The sequence below is a fragment of the Lampris incognitus genome, chromosome 2 (genome assembly GCF_029633865.1).
Source record: "Lampris incognitus isolate fLamInc1 chromosome 2, fLamInc1.hap2, whole genome shotgun sequence".
NCBI lineage: Eukaryota > Metazoa > Chordata > Actinopteri > Lampriformes > Lampridae > Lampris > Lampris incognitus.
The window spans coordinates 124,632,973-124,653,432 of record NC_079212.1 but is presented as its reverse complement, the minus strand read 5'-3'; the positions used below and the strand labels follow the sequence as shown (position 1 = coordinate 124,653,432).

The window sequence follows — 20,460 nt, the reverse complement described above, 5'->3', positions numbered from 1 at the left end:
AATACAGCAAGGGAATTGATTTTTAAATATGCTCAAGAGCACCTAATTCTTCAGTGTTTTTGATGTTGTCCTTCACATACGGAAATGTTTTTAATCACTTGAAATAGGCTAATGGAAACTCGTTGTTTGTTTGTTTTTTTTTAATTATTATTATTTATTTTTTTTAAATTTTTGGACTATTGAAAAGTTGGCTTTAAATTTGATCAACATTTGAACTGATTCATGACTAGCGACTTGTAGAAACCACACATTATCCAAAGGAGTTGAATCAAGTGCAACTGGACTTGGTATTGTAGCGAATTCGGGGGGCAGTCCGGGAGACCATCGCCATAGCTGGGACGTGAACCCGTGTCTGCCGCTCCGCAAGTGACAACGTTAACCAGTCGACTAAAGGGTCCAACCCGTTAGTCAAGGACCAACGTGTCTACTTATCCATGCACGTTACACTACCCCCCTCCTTCGGGAAGCACGTCCCCGTGCTTCAGCATATCAGCTCCCTCACGCCTCTAGGCACACGCGCTTCCAATGACCTCACGGTCTCACCATCCCACTTCTGACACCAACGTAGCGAATTCGGGGGGCAGTCTGGGAGACTGTCGCCACAGCCGGAACGCGAACCCGTGTCTCCCACTCCGCAAGCGACAACATTGACCAGTCGACTAAAGGGTCCGACCCGTTAGTCAAGGACCAATGTGTCTACTTATCCATGCACGTTACAGTATATATCCGTGAAGACGTTTCACCTCTCATCCAAGAGGCTTCCTCAGTTTGTGCCTTTCTGACTAGATGAAGCTAGTCTGACTGGCTGGTGATGAGACTCAGAATTTATCCTCTTTGGAGTGGTTGTCAGAGCTAATGATGTCCATGGCTCTTTGTGTTCCGATGTTTACCAATGCCCGTTGCTAACAAAGCCATAGATATGAGTGGCTCTTTTGTGTACCGATGTTTGGCCGCGCCCGTCGTTATCGGAGCTATTGATATGCGTGGCTCTTCTGTGCTCCGATGTCCAGCTGCGCCAGTCGCCATCGGAGCTGTTGATTTGCATTTGTTTAGCAGCGACGGTCGTTGGGGGTGTTAGTTTCGACTTCATTATTCAGTGGTTATGAGAGTCGTTGGAGCCGTTAGTGACCGACTGTTGGTCTTGGAGGCTAGGCTTCTTGAGTCTCCTGGGTAGAGATGAAAGGACGGCATTGTAAGTGGGAGATAGGTGGTGTCGCAGACCTCCTCCTCTGTTGAGGGATGGTTTTTCCAGTTTTGCTTAGATGGCTTCCTTCACCCCTCTTTCAAAACATCCATCTTCTCTGTCCAAAATGTGTACGTTGCTGTCCTCGAAGGAGTGTGTCTTCTCCTTTAGGTGTCGATAGACTGCTGAGTCTTGTCCTGAGAAGTTTGGCCTTCTGTGTTGGGCCATCCGTTTGTGTAGTGGTTGCTTGGTTTCTCCTATGTAGTATAGGTCAGTGCAATCCTCACTGCATTGTACAGCATACACCAGATTGCTTTTTTGGTTGTGTGGTACACGGTCTTTGGGATGAACCAGTCTTTGTCGGAGTGTGTTGCTGGGTTTGAAGTATACCGGGATGCGGTGTTTGTTGAAAATTCTCCTGAGTTTCTCGGAGACCCCAGAAACATATGGGATGACTGTGCTATTCCTTCTGTTCCTTTTCTCCTCGTCGCTCACCTGGTTGGTCTTTTTGGAACGTGTGGCAGTTTTCACAAAGGTCCAACTGGCAAACCTTGGCTTTGTTAGCGACAGGTGTTGGTAAACATCAGGACACAAAGAGCAATGGACATCATTAGCTCTGACACCGACTCCCAAGAGGATAAATTCTCAGTCTCATCACCAGCCAGTCAGACTAGCTTCGTCTAGTCAGAAAGGCACGAACTGAGGAAGCCTCTTGGATGAGAGGCGAAACGTCATCACGGATATATACCAAGTCCAGTTGCACTTGATTCAACTCCTTTGGATAACCGTGACCTGGATGAATGAGAACATTCACAGACAAACCACAAATTCTGCTTTGCCTCTGCTGTGGCTTGTGTAGGAAAGGCCTCACACCAATCGAAACATTAATTCATGCACTGCAAGAAAATCAAAAAAATGTATGTGGTGGTCAACAAGTTGTTCTTCAGTTCCTCAGAAAGTTGAATTTCACTCTTACCATGTGTGGTTTCTCTTTACAGACATCCATAGACATCCTGACGACAGTGGTGCGCAACACCAAAGCCCCTCTGTCTGAGATGCTGGTCTGTCAGGCCTTCCCTGTTGTGGCTCAGTGCACCCTCCGCACTGATGATAACACAATCATGCAGGTGAAACCACCAAAATCTATGGGATTTTGTTTTTTTTATTTTACATTTGTCATATTTGTTTAGAGGGGACAGGCAGGTAAATCTGGTAGACGGGTGATATCATACATGTAATTTCTTGAACTAGATTAGATCCTAATAAGTATTTTATTGGATGTATTTGTAAAATTGTTTACTCCCCGAGGCCAGTGCTTTTCCACCTAAAATTTAATCTATTGCTAAAACATAGAAAAACACATAGTGTGTACTTTTTTCTGTATTTAATGTCTAAATAATTAATTTCTCTAGGATATAATAGCAGTTTTTCCTTTTTCAGAGAGTTGGCAATTCCCTTATAAATTATCATAATTTTCCAACCTTGTCACAAAGAGGGGGTGTAGAGTAGTCCAATGACTTGCATTTGACAAAAATTGACTTTGTAATTTAAGGGATGAATTGGGCCTAGTCACAAATTATCTCAAATTTTTTTATTACTTGAATTTTTATTATGCTTGCTTTTAATTCACAAGCAATTCCATCACTTCTACTTTTATTGTTAATTTCTTTTTACTTCCACCTCTTATTCAGGGATTATCCCAGTAAATGCAGTTCAGTGATCAGTGGTTCTCCATCATTTACTGCTTCACATGACCCTAATCTTTCTCCCAAGGTCACCAGTGTCAAACATTAACGTTGCCTCTATTCTCTCTGTTGACTCTTTCCCCCTCCTCTCCAGAATGGTGGTGAGTGTCTGCGGGCCTATGTCTCCATTGCCCTGGAGCAGGTAGGCCAGTGGAGGGATGAGCAGGGGAACAGCGGCCTATGGTATGTCATGCAAGTAGTCAACCAGCTCCTGGACCCCAGGACCTCAGAGTTCACGGCGGCTTTCGTGGGCAGGCTGGTGTCCACACTGATTTCCCGGGCTGGCACAGAGCTGGGGGACCAGCTAGACCAGATCCTAAGAGCCATCCTCAGTAAGATGCAGCAGGCAGAGACATTGAGTGTCATGCAGGTGAATGAGCAATACGAATACTATTTTTAAAAAAATCATTACATTTGCACCACAAATATTAACTCCACTTTGCAAATACTAGTATTTGTAATTACAAAAAGAAAGCCATGTTGTTGTTCTAGCATCAAACACACAATGATACTCCTGACTAATAACTAATTAGCATTATGAAAGGGTTGGTGTCACTGTTCAATTCTGTTTGGACCAACACACCACTGGTATCTATAAATCCTGCCAGCAAAGTCGCTCTGTCATTCATAAATTCGAGGAGCTTTCTAATGAACCTCACCTTCTCCTGCTGCTTTACAAAAATATAATTCAGCCCATACTATTTTACTGCTTCCCCTGTTTCTTCATCATTTTAACAATCAGCAATAGGAACTGGCTCATCCATGTCTTGCACAGCACATCCGAAGTCACTGGCTTTCCCATCCCCAACCTACATTTCAGACTTCAATCACAAAGCCATGATATGCAGAGCACTAATCATAACTCAGAATCCCATTCACCCCCTTAACCCATTCTTCACACTGATTCCATCTGGTCTCAGGCACAGGTCCCTCACCTGGAGATGGGCCCACTTTAAAATGAGCTTTGTTCCTTCTGCCATTGACGTTCTCAACTCACTGAGCCTCTAAACTCTTCTGTTAAATAGAAGACAACAGACAACATTTCAACTTTCCCCCTTTGTGTTTCCAAGGGGTATTATTATTTGTGTCGCTGTCGCAACGACAACCGGATCACTTTCCATTTATTAGCAAGCCTGGCTATTGTCTAAAGCAAGGAACAACTGTAAGAATCCCAATTTGAACTAGAAACCCCAATCTCAGTGCTATGATAAAGGCAGAGTAAAACATCGGTGGTATTAGTAAGTAGGCAGGTTGTGTTACTTACTGATCCGGTAGAACAGGGTTCCCACGCATCTTGGAAAACCTGGAAAATAGCTGACCAATTTTCCAGTCATGGAAAATTAGAGAAAAACTAAAATGTCCTGGAAAATTAGTTCAACATTCCTCTATTTTCTTTTAGCTTAGAATTAACTACTAGGCGATCTATAGGAGTGCCTCAAAACGAATAATATTTCCATATTTCTCACCTGCTCTGCTCTGAAACACACACACACACACACATACACACAGAAGCCCACATCGAGCTCCCAGTTCTTGAATCGTCATGCACTCCATTTGGTCTTGTCACTTTGTTAACGTAACTTATTAAACTAAAGGAGGCAAGTCGCCTACGGATTGCCAAGCCTCCGCGACCGATTTTGATTGACAAAGAAAACAGAAAATATTAGCTACTTCGCATTTGAGATGAATTATCCAGGAAAGCCAAAGGATTCCAGCAAGCCCCTGGCTAGTGTATGCAAGCGATGCTACAGATCAAGTTCAAGTTTGTGAGTTTTCTCCATCCCTACTTGCTAGCTTGTGTTTGCCTGCAAAGGTTTAAGGTTTGTGATTCAACTATGGCTAGGAGCAGTAGTTTCAAATGTGTGTTGGGCATTGTTGAGCGAGTTGGATAATAATGAATGGGAGCCCAGCTGTATGTGAGTCGAACATCGGCTAAATACTGGCTAACTATTGTTTTACTTTGCTGGTGCCGTCTCTTCAAATGCAATGTTGTATTGTTAAGGTTAAATGGGGCTAAAGTATGGTGTGATAAACTAAGAAGAGTCAGTAGGAGTTAATAGGGATGTGAAAAAATATGTTGACTAAATGACCGACTTTCAATCAGAAATCGTTTTTATTATTATTATTGCTATGTGTAGATCGTTTGGCTAAATGATTGTCCTGTTTGTTCATTACAAGCCACTGGTTACAGTGTTTGGCAGGCTGTGACAAAGCCACAGGTGTAGGAGTATGAAACATTGCTACCCTTGACCTCGAGGCAATCTCCGTCATGGCAGCAACTGTCAGAGATAATAAATCACAGTACACTTCCGCTTTAACGATTTTTGCCTTCAAAATAAAAGCACGAGAAAGTTTGGTTCAGCAATACGTACTAGCTTACAAGCTGACTATAGAGCTTTTCTTCTGAAAAGTTGACCAGACGTTCAAACAATGTTTGTTGCAGGCTTGTGAAGCCTCAAGGCATCTGCGCAACCCACAGCTATCTTACCTTGTAAGCTTTGTGGAGTATTCCAAGATTGTATACCTGGCGACCATTTAATCTACGTTGCTGGCTGTCTGTCTAAATTGCCCCCAGATTGATTTGCAAATGAAAGAAAACAACAAATAACAAAAACCTGTCGTTCACATCTCTAGCAGTTAATAATCCTAGCAAACTCCACTCTAACTTGGAATTGTACATTTAGGTATGTAAAGTTCAGTCTAGATTTGTCAGTAGGCAAAATTGCTGTCTACTATTTGTGTTGTTGGTGTTCAGTCAGCAATTGTTAATATAATTCATAAGAAAAAGGTATTCAAGTTATAAAAAATGATAATGATACATTATTTACATAGCACTTGCCAAGCATAGAGCACACAGGGCTTTCCAAAAGAAACAAAATAAAATACAATGATGGAATTCTATAAAATATAAAAATATAATCACAATATTAAAACAGCATTAAAACAAGGCAAGAAATTAAAAAAAAAACAGTAAGAGGAGATAGAAGTAAAAGTAGTGACAAAACATAAAGGTTATGCCCATATACTGAAATATTGTCCTGTTGTCCTCTAATTACAGGAGTGAGTGACAGAATGTCAAGACGGTGCAAGTTCAAAAATGAGTGGAGAGAAGACCCCAGTTCAGGGACTGGCTAGGGGAAGTATCAGGAGATGTGCATAGGGCATATTGCAAGAGTTGCAAGAAGTCTGTTGATGTTGGTAATATAGGCATCTCAGCACTCAAGAGTCATGCATGAGGGCAAGGCCATGTCAAAGTTGCTGGACAATTAAACGAGAGAAGAATAACACATTTCATGAGGGTGACACCTTCAAAAGTCAGAGGAGAAGGAAGGAGCTGTCCAACAAACCAAGAGCCACAAACAGCCACTGTACATAAGGAAAGTGGCAGTCATGGAAGCACAGTATTACAAGTGTCAAGTACAAGTGAACAGGGAAAAAGCTCAGGAGCACAAGGCAACTAGCCATTTTTTTCAAGCCAAGCTGTGCTTGCTCTTAGATGCTTGTTTAGAGAAAAGATGCACTTATGACCTCTGATGACTAGTAGTTCTCCTGATTTCCTACGTTAAATGCACTTATTGTAAGTCGCTTTGGATAAAAGCGTCGGCAAAATGACTGTAATGTAATGTGCTTGAAGCAGAGATTTGCTGGGTAATCAAGATGGTCATGTCACACTACTCATTCAACTCTAGCTCTGATATGTCAGTCATTGTTGGTCAGATGTTCCCAGACAGTGAGATTGCCAAACGGTTTTCATGTGGTGCAACAAAATCGGCTTACTTTGTATGTTTTGGCTTGTGTCCATATTTCAAAGAGCAGTTTATCAATAATAATAATAATAAATCAATATTATATAGCGCTTTTCTAACACTCAAAGTCGCTTTACAATAAACGGGGTGAAACAAGACAACAGATAAACATAGCACAAACATACAGGTGTGGATGGGAAGGGGGGGCTACAAGAGGGAGAAGCAGCAGCCACACGCGATGCCAGCAGTACTTCCCGACTTAGACAGATACAGAAGGGCAAGAAAAACAAAAAACAGCACTGTGGACGTTGATTTTCTGTAGGGGTTTACTCCCGTAGCTTATTCCTCTCCTGAGGTATCCACAAGGCAGTGGCACTATTTAACCCATAGCTGGGGGCTGGTTCGTGGGCATCGGGGAATATCCACACACCGGTGGGCCTGCGTACCGCACGTCTAGGGGCCAGACCTCCTCCGAGTCCCTTGTAGTTCAGCCAGGGTCCAAGGTGTACCCAGTTACCGTGTGTCGCCACGAGGAGGCACTACATAGAGCTTGCTGTTGGAGAGGCTGTGTACTGGCAGGGAGAGACTTATGTGCTCGGCTCTCCTGTTTGCATTTCTGCTAGCCAGCGGTGAAGGTTGAGAGTGACACGTGATAGGCACAGAACACTACACCAACACACTAGACGCTTCACAACAACCCAACTTACAGAAGAATGGCAGACACGTGCTATGTAGACACAAGTGCTGTGTAGTGTCTTTTGGTGAATGCCTAAATAAAGTGACACAGAAAGAAATGATGGATGTTGTTGGGCAGTACCGGAGTGAACACGAAGGGATGGGAGCTGTGCACTATTTTGATTCACAGTTTATGGGACACACTCAAGCAGAGAAGCTTTCGGAGAGAATCAAGAGAACCCTTTCACCACTTGATCCTCATAAGCTCTTGCGGGTCTCCATGCATGGCCCTAACTGGAAGTTCCTGAGGATATTCTAAGAGGACAAGAGCCAAGTGGACCCAGATGCGCCAAAGATGATCAATCTGGGAAGTTCTTGTTTGCATGTTGTGCATAAAAGTTTTCAAAATGGAGAGAAGGAGACAGGTTGGAAGGTGGGAGATGTACTGAGAGCTCTTTGGCAGTTGTTCTATGACTCACCAGCAAGGCGAGAGGACGTCATTGAGGTGGTCAAAACAACATTTCCTCTGAAGTTCTGTGTCCATCAATGGGTGGAAGACTTAGCAGTTACTGAGCGGGCAATAGAAGTGTGGCCATCAGTGCAGGAATACATCAGCAGCCACAAGAAACTTCCGAAAAGTAAAGTGCCATCATCTGCATTCTACTGTACAGTAAAAGAGGCCACTCATGACCATCTTTTTCAGGCTAAGCTCCAGTTTTTTGCATTTGTGGCTAGACAGCTGAAGCCTTTTTTGGAGACATTCCAGACAGATGCCCCAATGGGGCATTTTTTTTTAGCAAAGGAGCTCCAGTCCACGCTGAGAGGCTTGCTGTCATGCTTTATCAAAAGGGAAGAACTGGAGAAGATAAATACACCTCTCCAGCTGCTGAAACTGGACCCACAAGATAAAGCAACCCATTTGCCACTCAAACAGCTGGATATAGGATTTGCCACAAACCAAGCTTTGGAGAAAGCATCTGAAAAGCTCCAAGAAAATTCAGTGAATATACAGGTGTTCTAGAAAGAATGTGTCTCCTTGCTTGCTGTGATCTGCAAGAAATTTATGGAGAGACGTCCTCTTATGTACCCGGCAGTGCAGCACATGAGCTCCCTTGACCCTGTGACCATGGTAACGGAAGCTGAAAGTGCAATAGCAATATTTGGGAAACTCCTACAGGTTCTCCTCAATGCGGGATGGTACACTGCCTCAGAGTGTGACAAAGTTCTTGCTCAGTATAAAGCATGATCATTGCATGTCAGTGCAAGCCATAAAGCAGAGTTCCAAGATTTTGTTTACAGCTTCAGGTTTGATGACTCTTGGAAGAGTTGTCAGTGGCAAAGCAGAGTATGCAACGCTGTGGGACATAATGAAACGTCTCCTCTCACTGTCTCATGGACAAGCTGCAGTAGAAAGAGGGCACTCTGTCAACAAGGATATGCTTGTAGAATACCTGAAGGAGAGGGCTCTAGTAGCATTCCGCTTGGTTCAGGATGCAATGGCTGGGCATTCAATGGATGAAGCTCTGCAGAAAGTACCTCATCCTTGCTCCTTTGCAGTGTTGAATGAGGTTTATGTGCAGCACCTGGAGGATGAAAAGAAGAAAAAAGACCAAACTGCAATTGAGAAGTAAAGAAAGGACCTCCACTATGAAATGGAAAATGTCAAAGCAAAAAGGCAAAGAATAATGCAAAGCATTGAGATGATGCAGATGAAATGGCCGTCAGGGCAGAGAAAAAGCAGGACTTCACATTACTGTCAAAATCAAATGCCTATCACAAAAGTGTTACAGAGAAAAGGGAAGACCTGGCAGCTCAAGCAAAAACTCTGGAAAACCTGCAGGAGAGTGTCAAGAGTACACTAAACTCAATGAGGAACATTTTTATTTGAAAGTGACATTTGCTTTGTTTTATATTGACCACTTTGCAGGACGAATATCCATGATACAGCACTGGAAAATGAATGTTTGTGGTCACAGACATTTGAATGTTATTCAATTCTATTAAGGCCAATTTATGTTAGGTTATGCACTGATTCTCCTGATTTTATTATTATTATTATTAGTAGTAGTAGTAGTAAGACAGGTGCCAGATACTTCTGCTGGCTCTTTATTTTTTACTTGGCCTAATTTTTATTTTTTAGAGAAAGAGACAGGAGAGGAAATAAGAGAGAAAAGAGAAGGCTGAGGTGAGGGTTGCCCAGACCATCATGTAACTTGGTTATTATACTAATAAAGTGAAGTGCTGTACATCTGCAGGTATGTTTGCATTATTCTATGATCAATTTGTCATAATTTATAAGCATGTAAGCGATGATTTCATAGATAAGTTATAGCCATAGACTGCACATCTTTTAAATCAGACTTTCACAGAGAGGAACATATTGGTGTATGGCGCGATCCCTGTCTGTCATACTAGCTCGCTCATCACTGCAAATGTCCTGGAAAATGATCTCTAGAAAAGAGTAGGAACCCTGTAGAAAGAATGCCAGCTGAATGTCGACTTGGAACTCTCTCAAGTCCCGGAGCACTCTCCATCGAATGAATGCCCGTCTGAGGTTCACGCTTGTTTTACCTCTGTTTCTATCACTCTCCCTGTTCGCCATCTTGCCTCCTCCGTCAACAGGGTTCTTTTTCTCTTGCTGGGTAGAGTTTCTGCTGTCACTATGGTTGTTCTTCCTTCCTCCATTTCCACTACTGGGGATGGCTACCGCGAAAAAACAAAAGTGCTGTCCTCTTCCTATTTTTGTTGCGCAATGGTTGACACACTTCCGTTGTGCCAAAAACGGAGCCTTCATTTTCCCACGAGATCCTACCCGGTGGCGGACAGAATTGCATAGTCAAAGTGAGGCTTATCGAAACACCCATTGTGTATAGTCTATAGCCATTACACTGTGCAATCAATGTTTACTTCATAATGATAAGTTAAAGCAAAAAAGTTGTCTACTGCCGCTTTAATGTATTGTCTCCCTGTTCTCTGTATATTTTGTGGTGTGTTATATGTGTACATGTGTTCACTGTTAGTGAGGCGCTATACAAAGGGTGAAAACAAATCTCTCGGAACAATAAAGTATTTATCTAACTTATCTATCTGTTGTATTTTGCCCAACATAAAGTTGCCTTACCTTATCTCTCTTCCTGCGCCCCACTTCTCCTATCTACAGTCTCTGATCATGGTGTTTGCCCACCTGGTGCACTCCCAGCTGGAGCCCCTGCTGGAGTTCCTGTGCAGCCTGCCTGGCCCCACAGGAAAACCCGCCCTGGAGTTCGTCATGACAGAGTGGATGAGCCGGCAGCACCTCTTCTACGGACAGTACGAGGGCAAAGTCAGGTCAGACATCAGTTGGAATGAATTTTCTTTTTCCGGATTTCTTTTTTTATTCCAGATTTTATGTGGGTTATCTGGTGATTTGTTGTTTTGAATGAAAGTCAGTAGGAGCAAGAAGGAATACCTATGTGTGAATGAGAGGGAGGACAGTGGAATGGTGAGGATGCAAGGAGTAGAGGTGAAGAAGGCATACGAGTTTAAATACTTGGGGTCAACTGTCCAAAGTAACGGGGAGTGCAGAGGAGAGGTGAAGAAGAGAGTGCAGGCAGGGTGGAGTGGGTGGAGAAGAGTGTCGGGAGTGATTTGCGACAGAAGGGTACCAGCAAGAGTAAAAGGGAAGGTTTACAAGATGGTTGTGAGACCTGCTATGTTATATGGTTTGGAGACAGTGGCACTGACGAAAAGACAGGAGGCGGAGCTGGAGGTGGCAGAGTTGAAGATGCTAAGATTTTCACTGGCTGTGATGAAGAAGGACAGGATTAGGAATAATTATATTAGAGGGACAGCTCAGATTGGGCGGTTTGGAGACGAAGCAAGAGAGGCAAGATTGAGATGGTTTGGACATGTGTGGAGGAGAGATGCTGGGTATATTGGGAGAAGGATGCTGAATATGGAGCTGCCAAGGAAGAGGAAAAGAGGAAGACCAAAGAGGAGGTTTATGGATGTGGTGAGGGAGGACATGCAGGTGGCTGGTGTGACAGGGAGATACAGAAGACAGGAAGAAATGGAAACCGATGATCTGCTGTGGTGACCCCTAACGGGAGTAGCCGAAAGTAGTAGTAGATCTGTTGATTTGTTAATTTGACGATATTCAAATCCAAAATCATAAGCACATGGCATGCCTCTCCATCCCATTGTTGAATTTAATTATTCGCTCCTATTTTTCCTCATATTGCATATTTTTGTTGTTGTTTTTTTTTTGTTTTTTTTTTTAATCAAACAATTTGATATTCGGTAACATGTAAACTATTAAAATATCAGTGAATCCTCATAAAAATTGACTGATTGTGAATATTTGTTTAAAATCTTTTGCTTAAAAGTCCAGCTATGAATAAATCGCAAACCATGTTCCTGGCACGCCAAGGGATACATGGCAAATGAATATGATTCTGACTGTTAGGATAAAGATATCATCTCTTCCCATTACAAGGTATTTCAAGGTGGCCAATTTTACCTCTGGCATAAGAGCAGCATTAGTGTTATTAACTCCACACCATCAATACCGCTATTATGTACTTACAAAATGAAAGTGCGTATTATTGCTCCAGCACAAGTGTTCAATTACAACATCAATTGAATGAATGTGTGCTAGTCAAGTCAATTTTATTTGTATAGCCCCATATCACAAATTACAAATTTGCCTCAGTGGGCTTTACAGCAATACATCCTGTCCTTAGACCCTCACATTGGATAAGGAACAACTCCCTACAAAAACCCTTTAACAGGGAGAAGAAATAGAAAGAAACCTCAGGGAGAGCAGCAGAGGAGGGATCTCTCTCCTGAGATGTGCAGATGTGCAATGGATGTTGTGTGTACAGAATAAAACACAATTTACAGAATACTACATTGAAAGAGGATAACAGAATTATAATACAATTATAAGATGTATGAAGAATATGATAAGGAAGATGCCAAGCAGTGTCCAGACGCCACCGGAACAGCCTAGCACCTGAACCATGCGACCACCATCACCATGTAGACCTGGCAGGAGGACAGACTACACATGCACACAAGAGAGACTCACATCACCATTCACATACACAGGAGTAGAGACAAGAAAAATCATTAGTCACACATTGAAGTGGGACAAGGATATAACATTGAAACAGGATAACAAAATTATATGGATTTATAAGATATAAAGAAAATGTGATGAAGTGCCAAGGAGTGTCCAGGTGGCGACCACCTTTACCACGGAGACCTGGGAGGAGGACAGACTACACATGCACACGGGGGAAACTCACATCACATCATTCACATACACAGGAGGAGAGAAAGGAGAAGACATCATTCAGAGAGAGAGAAAAGATGTGAGAGAAGAGAACAGTTTACAATAGTCAGTCATCTATACTCGATAATCATGTCGGTAGAACTGTGCTTGGTAAATTCACTGAGAAAGAAACGACCGCTATGCAGTATAAGTTGTGATGTACTCAGTTTAAAAGCGAAAAGATCAGTTTTAAGTTTGGATTTAAAGGATTCAACAGACTCATTGTCTGATGGCAGCAGGCAGGGTATTCCGCAAGAATGGGGCCTGATAAGAAAAGGCAATACAATACAGCCAACTACAGCTACAATACACCCAAGATGCTGATCCCCAATTAATAATAAGTTAAAGAATAACATTGCTTGCGTTACCGCACTGGAAGCCTTGCGGCACCGATCTCCACCACTCCAGATTCGGGGCTCTGAACCCGACTCCCTTTCGATCGACGGGGGGCAACAGAGATCATCACCCCTTCCTTCTGAACGGCGTTCACCCATCTCTTAGGAATGACTTACCCATTTTCAACTGCTGTTCACATGGAACCCTTCTCCACTTTGGCCTTCAAAGTTCTCGTTTGAATATTTGCATGTGCACCCACAGCGGCTCCACCCGCGCCCGCGTCCTGGGCTTCTGTGCACACCATGGCAAGGCTCCTGCTGCTGGTGACGGCCGGGTATGGGCCCGACGCTCCAGCGCCATCCATTTTCAGGGCTAGTTGATTCAGCGGGAAAACCTGAATTGTACTGAAATCCATTAACCCTGATTCTTTTTCCTTCACTTTACTTAAGATTTTTGTCTGGTTTTTGTTTGTTTCTACATTACATGATTGAAAGTTTTAACGGCTCTTTTATTTTGCTATATTAGAACAGGATTTTGAAACGTAGCCTACATGACAATCTGCAACTGACCCTCAACAGATAAAAAAAAAAAACCGTATAATGTTTGCTTTGAGACTAGAAAGAGAATAAAGGAACCACTGTTGTGTTGCTGTAAAGCCCCTCGAGGCAAATTTGTAATTTGTGATATTGAGCTATACAAATAAAATTGACTTGACTTACCCTATTAGAAATGACTAATCCAGAACAGTTTAAGAAATTGTCAACAGTGCAGAACAAACTAGGAGGGATAATAGGGTCAGAAAGAAGTAACTTCAGAAAAAAAAACCTAACAAAATTGAAATCAAAAAGGAGAAAAACAAACGACTTTCTAATTCTTCGAAAATAACTTGTGAGAGGTGAGCGGGCATCACTCATTAAACAAGTTTTGATCAGTTCCGATTTTCCCTTTCTTGTAAGGCGTCCAATGTAAGAAAGGACCAAACCAAAGGCAAAATGGAAAATTACTTTTGTCGGCTGCGTAAAGCAAGAGCTGCCATGGCAGACAGGCGTTAGTCAATGTAACCAAGGTTGTCAGGGCCGCTCTAGTATTGTCTGTAGGGGTGCTCCCTGTAAGGCGTCTTGGCATCTGGGGGTAGGAGAGGCCTTCCCCCCAGAGCTTACCTCTGGGTCCCATTCAAATCATCCCCATCCAATTTAAGAGGAAAATTTAGTTTTAAGAAACGCTGTTCATACCACTCGCAAAATTGTGTATTTCAAATTGTGGGGTGTTTGTGGAATGGTTTAGATAAAGAACTCAGTGAAAGCACAAGTTTATCAATTCAAAAAGAGATACAAAAATGTGTTTTGAAGAGGTACAAGGATGAGGAGGAGGTTTTGCTTCTCTCACCCATGACACCCATGGTGGATGCTGTTATTGTTGTTTTTGGAAATCATTGTTATTGTTTTCTTTGTTTAGTTTTTTTTGTTTTTTATTGCTTTTATTGCTTTTCAATTGAGTCATTCTGCAATAGGTATTGAGAATGAAATACTAAGTTTATTATTTAGGTTTATTAATTGAACATGAAGGGGCAGAAAATTATAAGTAGTAACTTCCTCCTGCTCCTTTTTGAACATATTTGTTGGATTCTCTTGCGAATTCATTTGTTGAATTCTTCTGGGTTTTTTTTTTCCTTTTTTAAAAAAAATTTTTTTTTTTTAATGCTTGGTCATTTTTTCTTTTCTTTTGCATGTTCGAAATAAAGACATTTGATTTGATTAAATCAGCCGGTCATCATCAACATGTGATATTGCTTGCTGGTATGATATTTTAACACAACCTTGGGACAGTTGCAGTCACATTAGCAGAGGTGTCCTTAAACTTTGAGTTATCATGCGATGTAGTGTGGGATGTGCATAATAGGCCAACAGCTCCCTCTAGTGGCAAAAGGTGGTAATAATGAGTGCCGCTGGTATAAAGGGGAGGTAATACTATTGTAAAAACAGTACTGCTGGGACAATTCTCGAATACAGTTTTAAGAATTTATTGCGGATTTACCTGTTGAAAAAAAGTTTGAACTGCTGAACACAGTGACAAGATGAATTGAGAGGAATTGGATGAAACGGTATGGAAATTGATATACCATCTTATGCTTCTTCGCAGCACGGTGGCCCTCTGCAAGCTCCTCCAGCATGGCCTTAATACCAATGACAAACGTCTCCAGGACATTGTGGTGAAAGGAGAGGAGATCTTCAGCCTTGACGAGGGCATACGTACACGCTCCAAATCTGCCAAGAGTAAGGACACTAAAACGCTCTACTTTTATCATTTCTCCAAACTGAGCTATGCCACATTCTTAAGGCCTTTTACACACTGGGGACGTGATGAATAAACAACAAGAAAATGCGAAATACTTGCCTGCGAATATTTTGCATCAAAACTATTCATACTGGCAATGATGCCTAGCTTTCTCTTGCAAAATCGCGAGACGTAAGGGGGCTCAAGCCTGCGGGTTCAAGTATGGCGGTGTGGTGCACGGGGATCTCCTCTTCTTTGCTTCGGGGTTGCAGGAGGACCCCCACCTGTTGTTTACCTGACCCCCGCCAGGCACATTTCCTCTGTTGCAGTGTACCGTGACCATCTCTGGTTTGGCAAGGAAGCATTGCCTTGCTACCAACTCTGCTACATTCAAAAGTAAACTACATAACCTACTCACTATCCTGATAGCCTAGTTGCTCGGGGGTGCTTCTCCACAAGGTGTCCTTGAGTTCATTATATTTATACTTTTTATGTCCTTTGTCATTGATAAGAAACATGAACCAGGGCTCCAGACTAACTTTTTTCACCACCGTCCCGAAAAACAATTTTAACCATCCCGAAGTGAATGTGAACTGTCCCAAAATCAAAATGTTGTTTCTTTACTTTATCATCATCTATAGTTGTTGTTGTTAGTGGCATTACAAAAACAAAATTGGAATGAGGAAATAAATAATTAAATTGATTTTATTTTTTTCTCTCCAAGAAAAAATCAAACATTTGCTAGTTCCAGCTTCTTTGTGAGGATTTGTTGTTTTTCTTTGTTATTTATGGCAGTAAATTAAGAGTCTTTGGGTTTTGAACTGTTGGCTGGACAAAGAAGCAACTTGAAGACTACTTTGGGCACTGGGAAATAGTGATGAACATTTTTCACAATGTTTTAACAATTGCATAGATTAAAAGATTAATGGTGAAAAAATTCAGCATATTATTTTCAGCATATTAAAGGAAATAATCAGTAGTTTTAACCCTAAACCAGCATGTAAGGAACAGAACAGTAAGACACAGAATTTAGTAACAGAATTATTTAAACATTCTGTGTCTCAGTCTGTTTTCTCAGTCTTTGTACTGAGGCCTTCGTACTCTAAAGCCATTTCTCCACCACTTTGTCACTGCTTTCACAGAGTCATACTGCTGTGCAGGAGGACCATGAACAGATATTTGCAGTAGGCAGTTAAGCATTTCATTTGACAAGCAGGACCTCCAGTCTGACTTGATCCTCATCATGCAAGAGAAGCCGCGCTCACAGCAAGAGGAGCCCATGGGAAGGATGAGGCTGATCTCTGCTGCCACCTGCATATGCTAGAACTGGCCCTCCCTTCCAATGGCACCCTGTATCAGCCACTGCCATAGCACCTGGGAATCAAGGTGCCTGTAGTGGCGGGCAACGAGAATCTTGAGGTCAAGCCACTCTCTCCTAGCTGCTTCCACAGATTCAAAGTTCTCACATGTCTCAAGCACTGGATGGAAATGCTCCATAAAAACATTCTGCTCAATGGTGCCAAATGTTGCCAGCTCGGTGGTGTCCTCTGGCCAGTTGGACAGGTCAAACAGTGTGGAGGTTGCCTTCAGTATGCCAGTCTCCAGACTCTTGAATCACTGACACAAACTCACAGAAGCCATTGGTGAGGCGAAGCTTGAGGGTGTTAAAATTGTCGTCATCAGCACTGGTCCTGCATATCTGGATGCCTTGTCAGGTATTTCCAGCCCCAACTTCATCCATGAACTGGCATAACTTTGGTCCTGGGTTTGTCTACAGTTAAAAGAAGAAGAAAAACTCAAAACACTTAAGTAATTTTAATCATCAAAAAAACAAAAACAAAAAAATAACTTTAATCATGTTGAGCTGTGACATTAAATAAAATTATGTAATTATGAATAATAAAATATGTATGTGTGTCAATTACAAATAACATTTTCTGCTTGACATTTGACACATAATGACGCCAAATCTTAAACAATGATTTCTCACCTGCATAGCCATAAGAGCCAGTGTTGTTGTCTGCAGTCCATCTGAGACCCTCTGCAAAGTGAGGCCTTCTTGCTGGAATAAGAGGCTGAGGTGCTTCAGTTTTTGCAAGACATCCAGCATGAGGTGAATGAAAAGCGGTATATTGTACTGCTTCAGCGACTGGGTCCAAGGTTTGCCCTCCCCTTCATGGCTGCACTTGCTTCCCTGTCATTAGGGTCACTGGCATGGTACCAAAGTGTACCAAAATGGGCCTGTAGTTCCTCATCAAGGCTTCTAATGCGTGTAATGTGTGGTAGCCAGTGAGTACGTTCAGTGTTCCCTGGTCTCACAATGGAAATCTCCATTGCCTTGTTGATCTCCTGAAGCTCCTGTGTGGCCTTGGCAGAGCAGTTGTAGTGCTTGTGGATGGCACATAGGGTTTGCTTGATGTGTTGCAGCTGAGGAACCTGTTTTACACAGTCTAGAGCAGCTAGCTCCAGACGATGAGCCACACACCAGATTTGGACGAGGGATGGGCACAAACATTGGAGTTGGGCGGCCACTCCGTTGTTCACACCCAGCATAACGGCAGCGCCATCACACCTAAAGCCAACAAGACACTTTTTCAGGTCCTCCTCTCTTTCTCTCCAACCTTAAACAGTCCAGCCAGAATAGCATCCAAAATGCCCTGGCTATGGGCATGCTCCACAGCAACAATCTGGATGAGTTGATTCACTGGTTTGCCATTCTGGAGGTTGGTGCAGTAGATAAGCTCCTGATCCTTCACTGATCGGTTGACTGAAGAGTCAGATATGACAGAAAAGAACCTGGCGGAATACAACTTTTCCTGACGCTCTTCAGTGAAGCATGAACCGATGGCTGTGATAAACATTCGATAAACATTCAAACATGCCTGGTCATTGCTATGTGTTGTGACGAGGTCCAGGCCATTGGTATGATGGAGAGGCACTAGCTTGGGGAACATGGTGAAGGCGGCCTCTTCTTTAGCAATAAACTAGGCTATGTTGAAGAGTTATACCATCTTCTCCTTTATTCCCGCATCTATTCTGTCAAAAGCTGACACTAGTGCTCCTCTATCTGGGTGATCTCTTGCTTGTAGAGCATCTTCAGCTGATTTGTGTACAGTCGTGGCTGCATGCTCTTTAATGCTTCTCACTATTACTTTCTCTCTAGTTACACTGTGGAACAGGCTTTTCCCCATTGCCTGAGCTGGAAAGCTCCTACATGTTTTGCAGTACATAAGTTGTGCAGCTTCATCATATTCAATGAATGAACAGCACTTTTTCCATTCAGGCAGAAATTTTCTTTTCCGTTTTGCTTCATAGCCAGAGCTCCTATGTTTCTGTAGAGAAGTAGAATATAATTGATTTGGTCAAAAAGCTCATTCATTCATTACTTACGAAAAATGTCACAGTAAAAGATACAGGAGAAACATACGTACATATTCTGTACATACACGCACAGACGGACGCACACACTCACACACACCCACATATATATATATATATATATATATATATATATATATATATATATATATCTCAACACGGATACAGGAAAAGATCAACACAGATACTTTTCCTGTATACATGTTGATATTCCGCTCATTAGTTGAGCACTTTCAACACCATTGACAGTTTCAGGGGAAAAAAACGCTATATATATGTGTGTGTTTGTGTGTGTGTGTGGAAGGACTGCATGTTCAGTCTGGTCTGGGAACACCTTGGGATCCCCCAGGAGGAGCTGGAGGGCGTTGTTGGGAGAGGGACATCTGGAGTGCTGTACTTAGCTTGCTGCCACTGCGACCCTACCCCAGAGAAGTGGCTGAAGATGAATGGATGAATGAATGAATGAATATATATACACAAGCAGAGGTACCCGGCGTTGCCCAGGGAAAATGTTCTCACCAAAATAACCAACACGATCTGATCTTTGCGATATAATCGATGTAGGATAATTTATGATATACATGTGATAAACGAATGTCGACTAAACTAATGTTAGTAACGAAATTGATCAAATGTCATAATTTTCAATCCATTCATCAAGCTTCTTTGCCAATATGTGTATTAATCGCTCAGTGCTCAAGCGCCTCAGGGTAAACCACGTTGCGTGCCTTCGGGCTAGCATTGACAATGTGTAGTGCCTCCCTTGACCACTGGAAAGACACGATCGAATCTTTACGATATAAGCGATGATGAAATATATGATATGATACATGTGATAAATGAATGTCGAATAAATTAATCTTGTTAACGAAAATTATCTAATGTCATAATTTTCAATCCATTTATCAAGCCTCTTTGCCAATGTGGGTATTAATCTCCACAAATCCGCCGCCGCCACAAATCGTCACAAAATAAACTCAATTTCGCAAATAAATCAATTTTTTTACTTGGTTTTTGAAATATTTTTTGAATCCTTGGAAAGTGCTGATTCTAAAGATACTTTTTTTTGTACAATGAGTATTTCTGGAGTTTTAAGCGAACATACAAACATACGCTCGCTTTATATATATATATATATATATATATATATATATACACACACACACACACACATACACTCACCGGCCACTTTATTAGGCACACCGGTCCAACTGCTCGTTAACGCAAATTTCTAATCAGCCAATCACATGGCAGCAACTCAATGCATTTAGGCATGTAGACATGGTCAAGACAATCTGCTGCAGTTCAAACCGAGCATCAGAATGGGGAAGAAAGGTGATTTAAGTGACTTTGAACATGGCATGGTTGTTGGTGCCAGACGGGCTGGTTTGAGTATTTCAGAAACTGCTGATCTACTGGGATTTTCATGCACAACCATCTCTAGGGTTTACAGAGAATGGTCCGAAAAAGAGAAAATATCCAGTGAGCGGCAGTTCTGTGGGCGAAAATGCCTTGTTGATGCCAGAGGTCAGAGGAGAATGGCCAGACTGGTTCGAGCTGATAGAAAGGCAACAGTAACTCAAATAACCACTCATTACAACCGAGGTATGCAGAAGAGCATCTCTGAATGCACAACACGTCGAACCTTGAGGCAGATGGGCTACAGCAGCAGAAGACCACACCGGGTGCCACTCTTGTCAGCTAAGAACAGGAAACTGAGGCTACAATTCGCACAGGCTCACCAAAATTGGACAATAGAAGATTGGAAAAACGTTGCCTGGTCTGATGAGTCTCGATTTCTGCTGCGAC

General features: G+C 42.3%; 1 protein-coding gene across 2 annotated transcripts in view; it reads left to right on the top strand.

Annotated features, from left to right (window-relative positions):
• ipo9 (importin 9) overlaps window positions 1-20,460 on the top strand; it is a 55,767-nt gene that overhangs the window by 28,449 nt on the left and 6,858 nt on the right. For both annotated transcript variants that reach the window (XR_008809874.1, XM_056275262.1), the window contains exons 17-20: window positions 2,182-2,310; window positions 3,023-3,298; window positions 10,510-10,676; window positions 15,139-15,272. Coding sequence is in view for 1 of the 2 variants with exons in the window: in XM_056275262.1 (XP_056131237.1) it covers window positions 2,182-2,310; window positions 3,023-3,298; window positions 10,510-10,676; window positions 15,139-15,272 (706 nt within the window). In the remaining variant the exon portion in view is untranslated. The remainder of the gene's footprint in view (window positions 1-2,181; window positions 2,311-3,022; window positions 3,299-10,509; window positions 10,677-15,138; window positions 15,273-20,460) is intronic.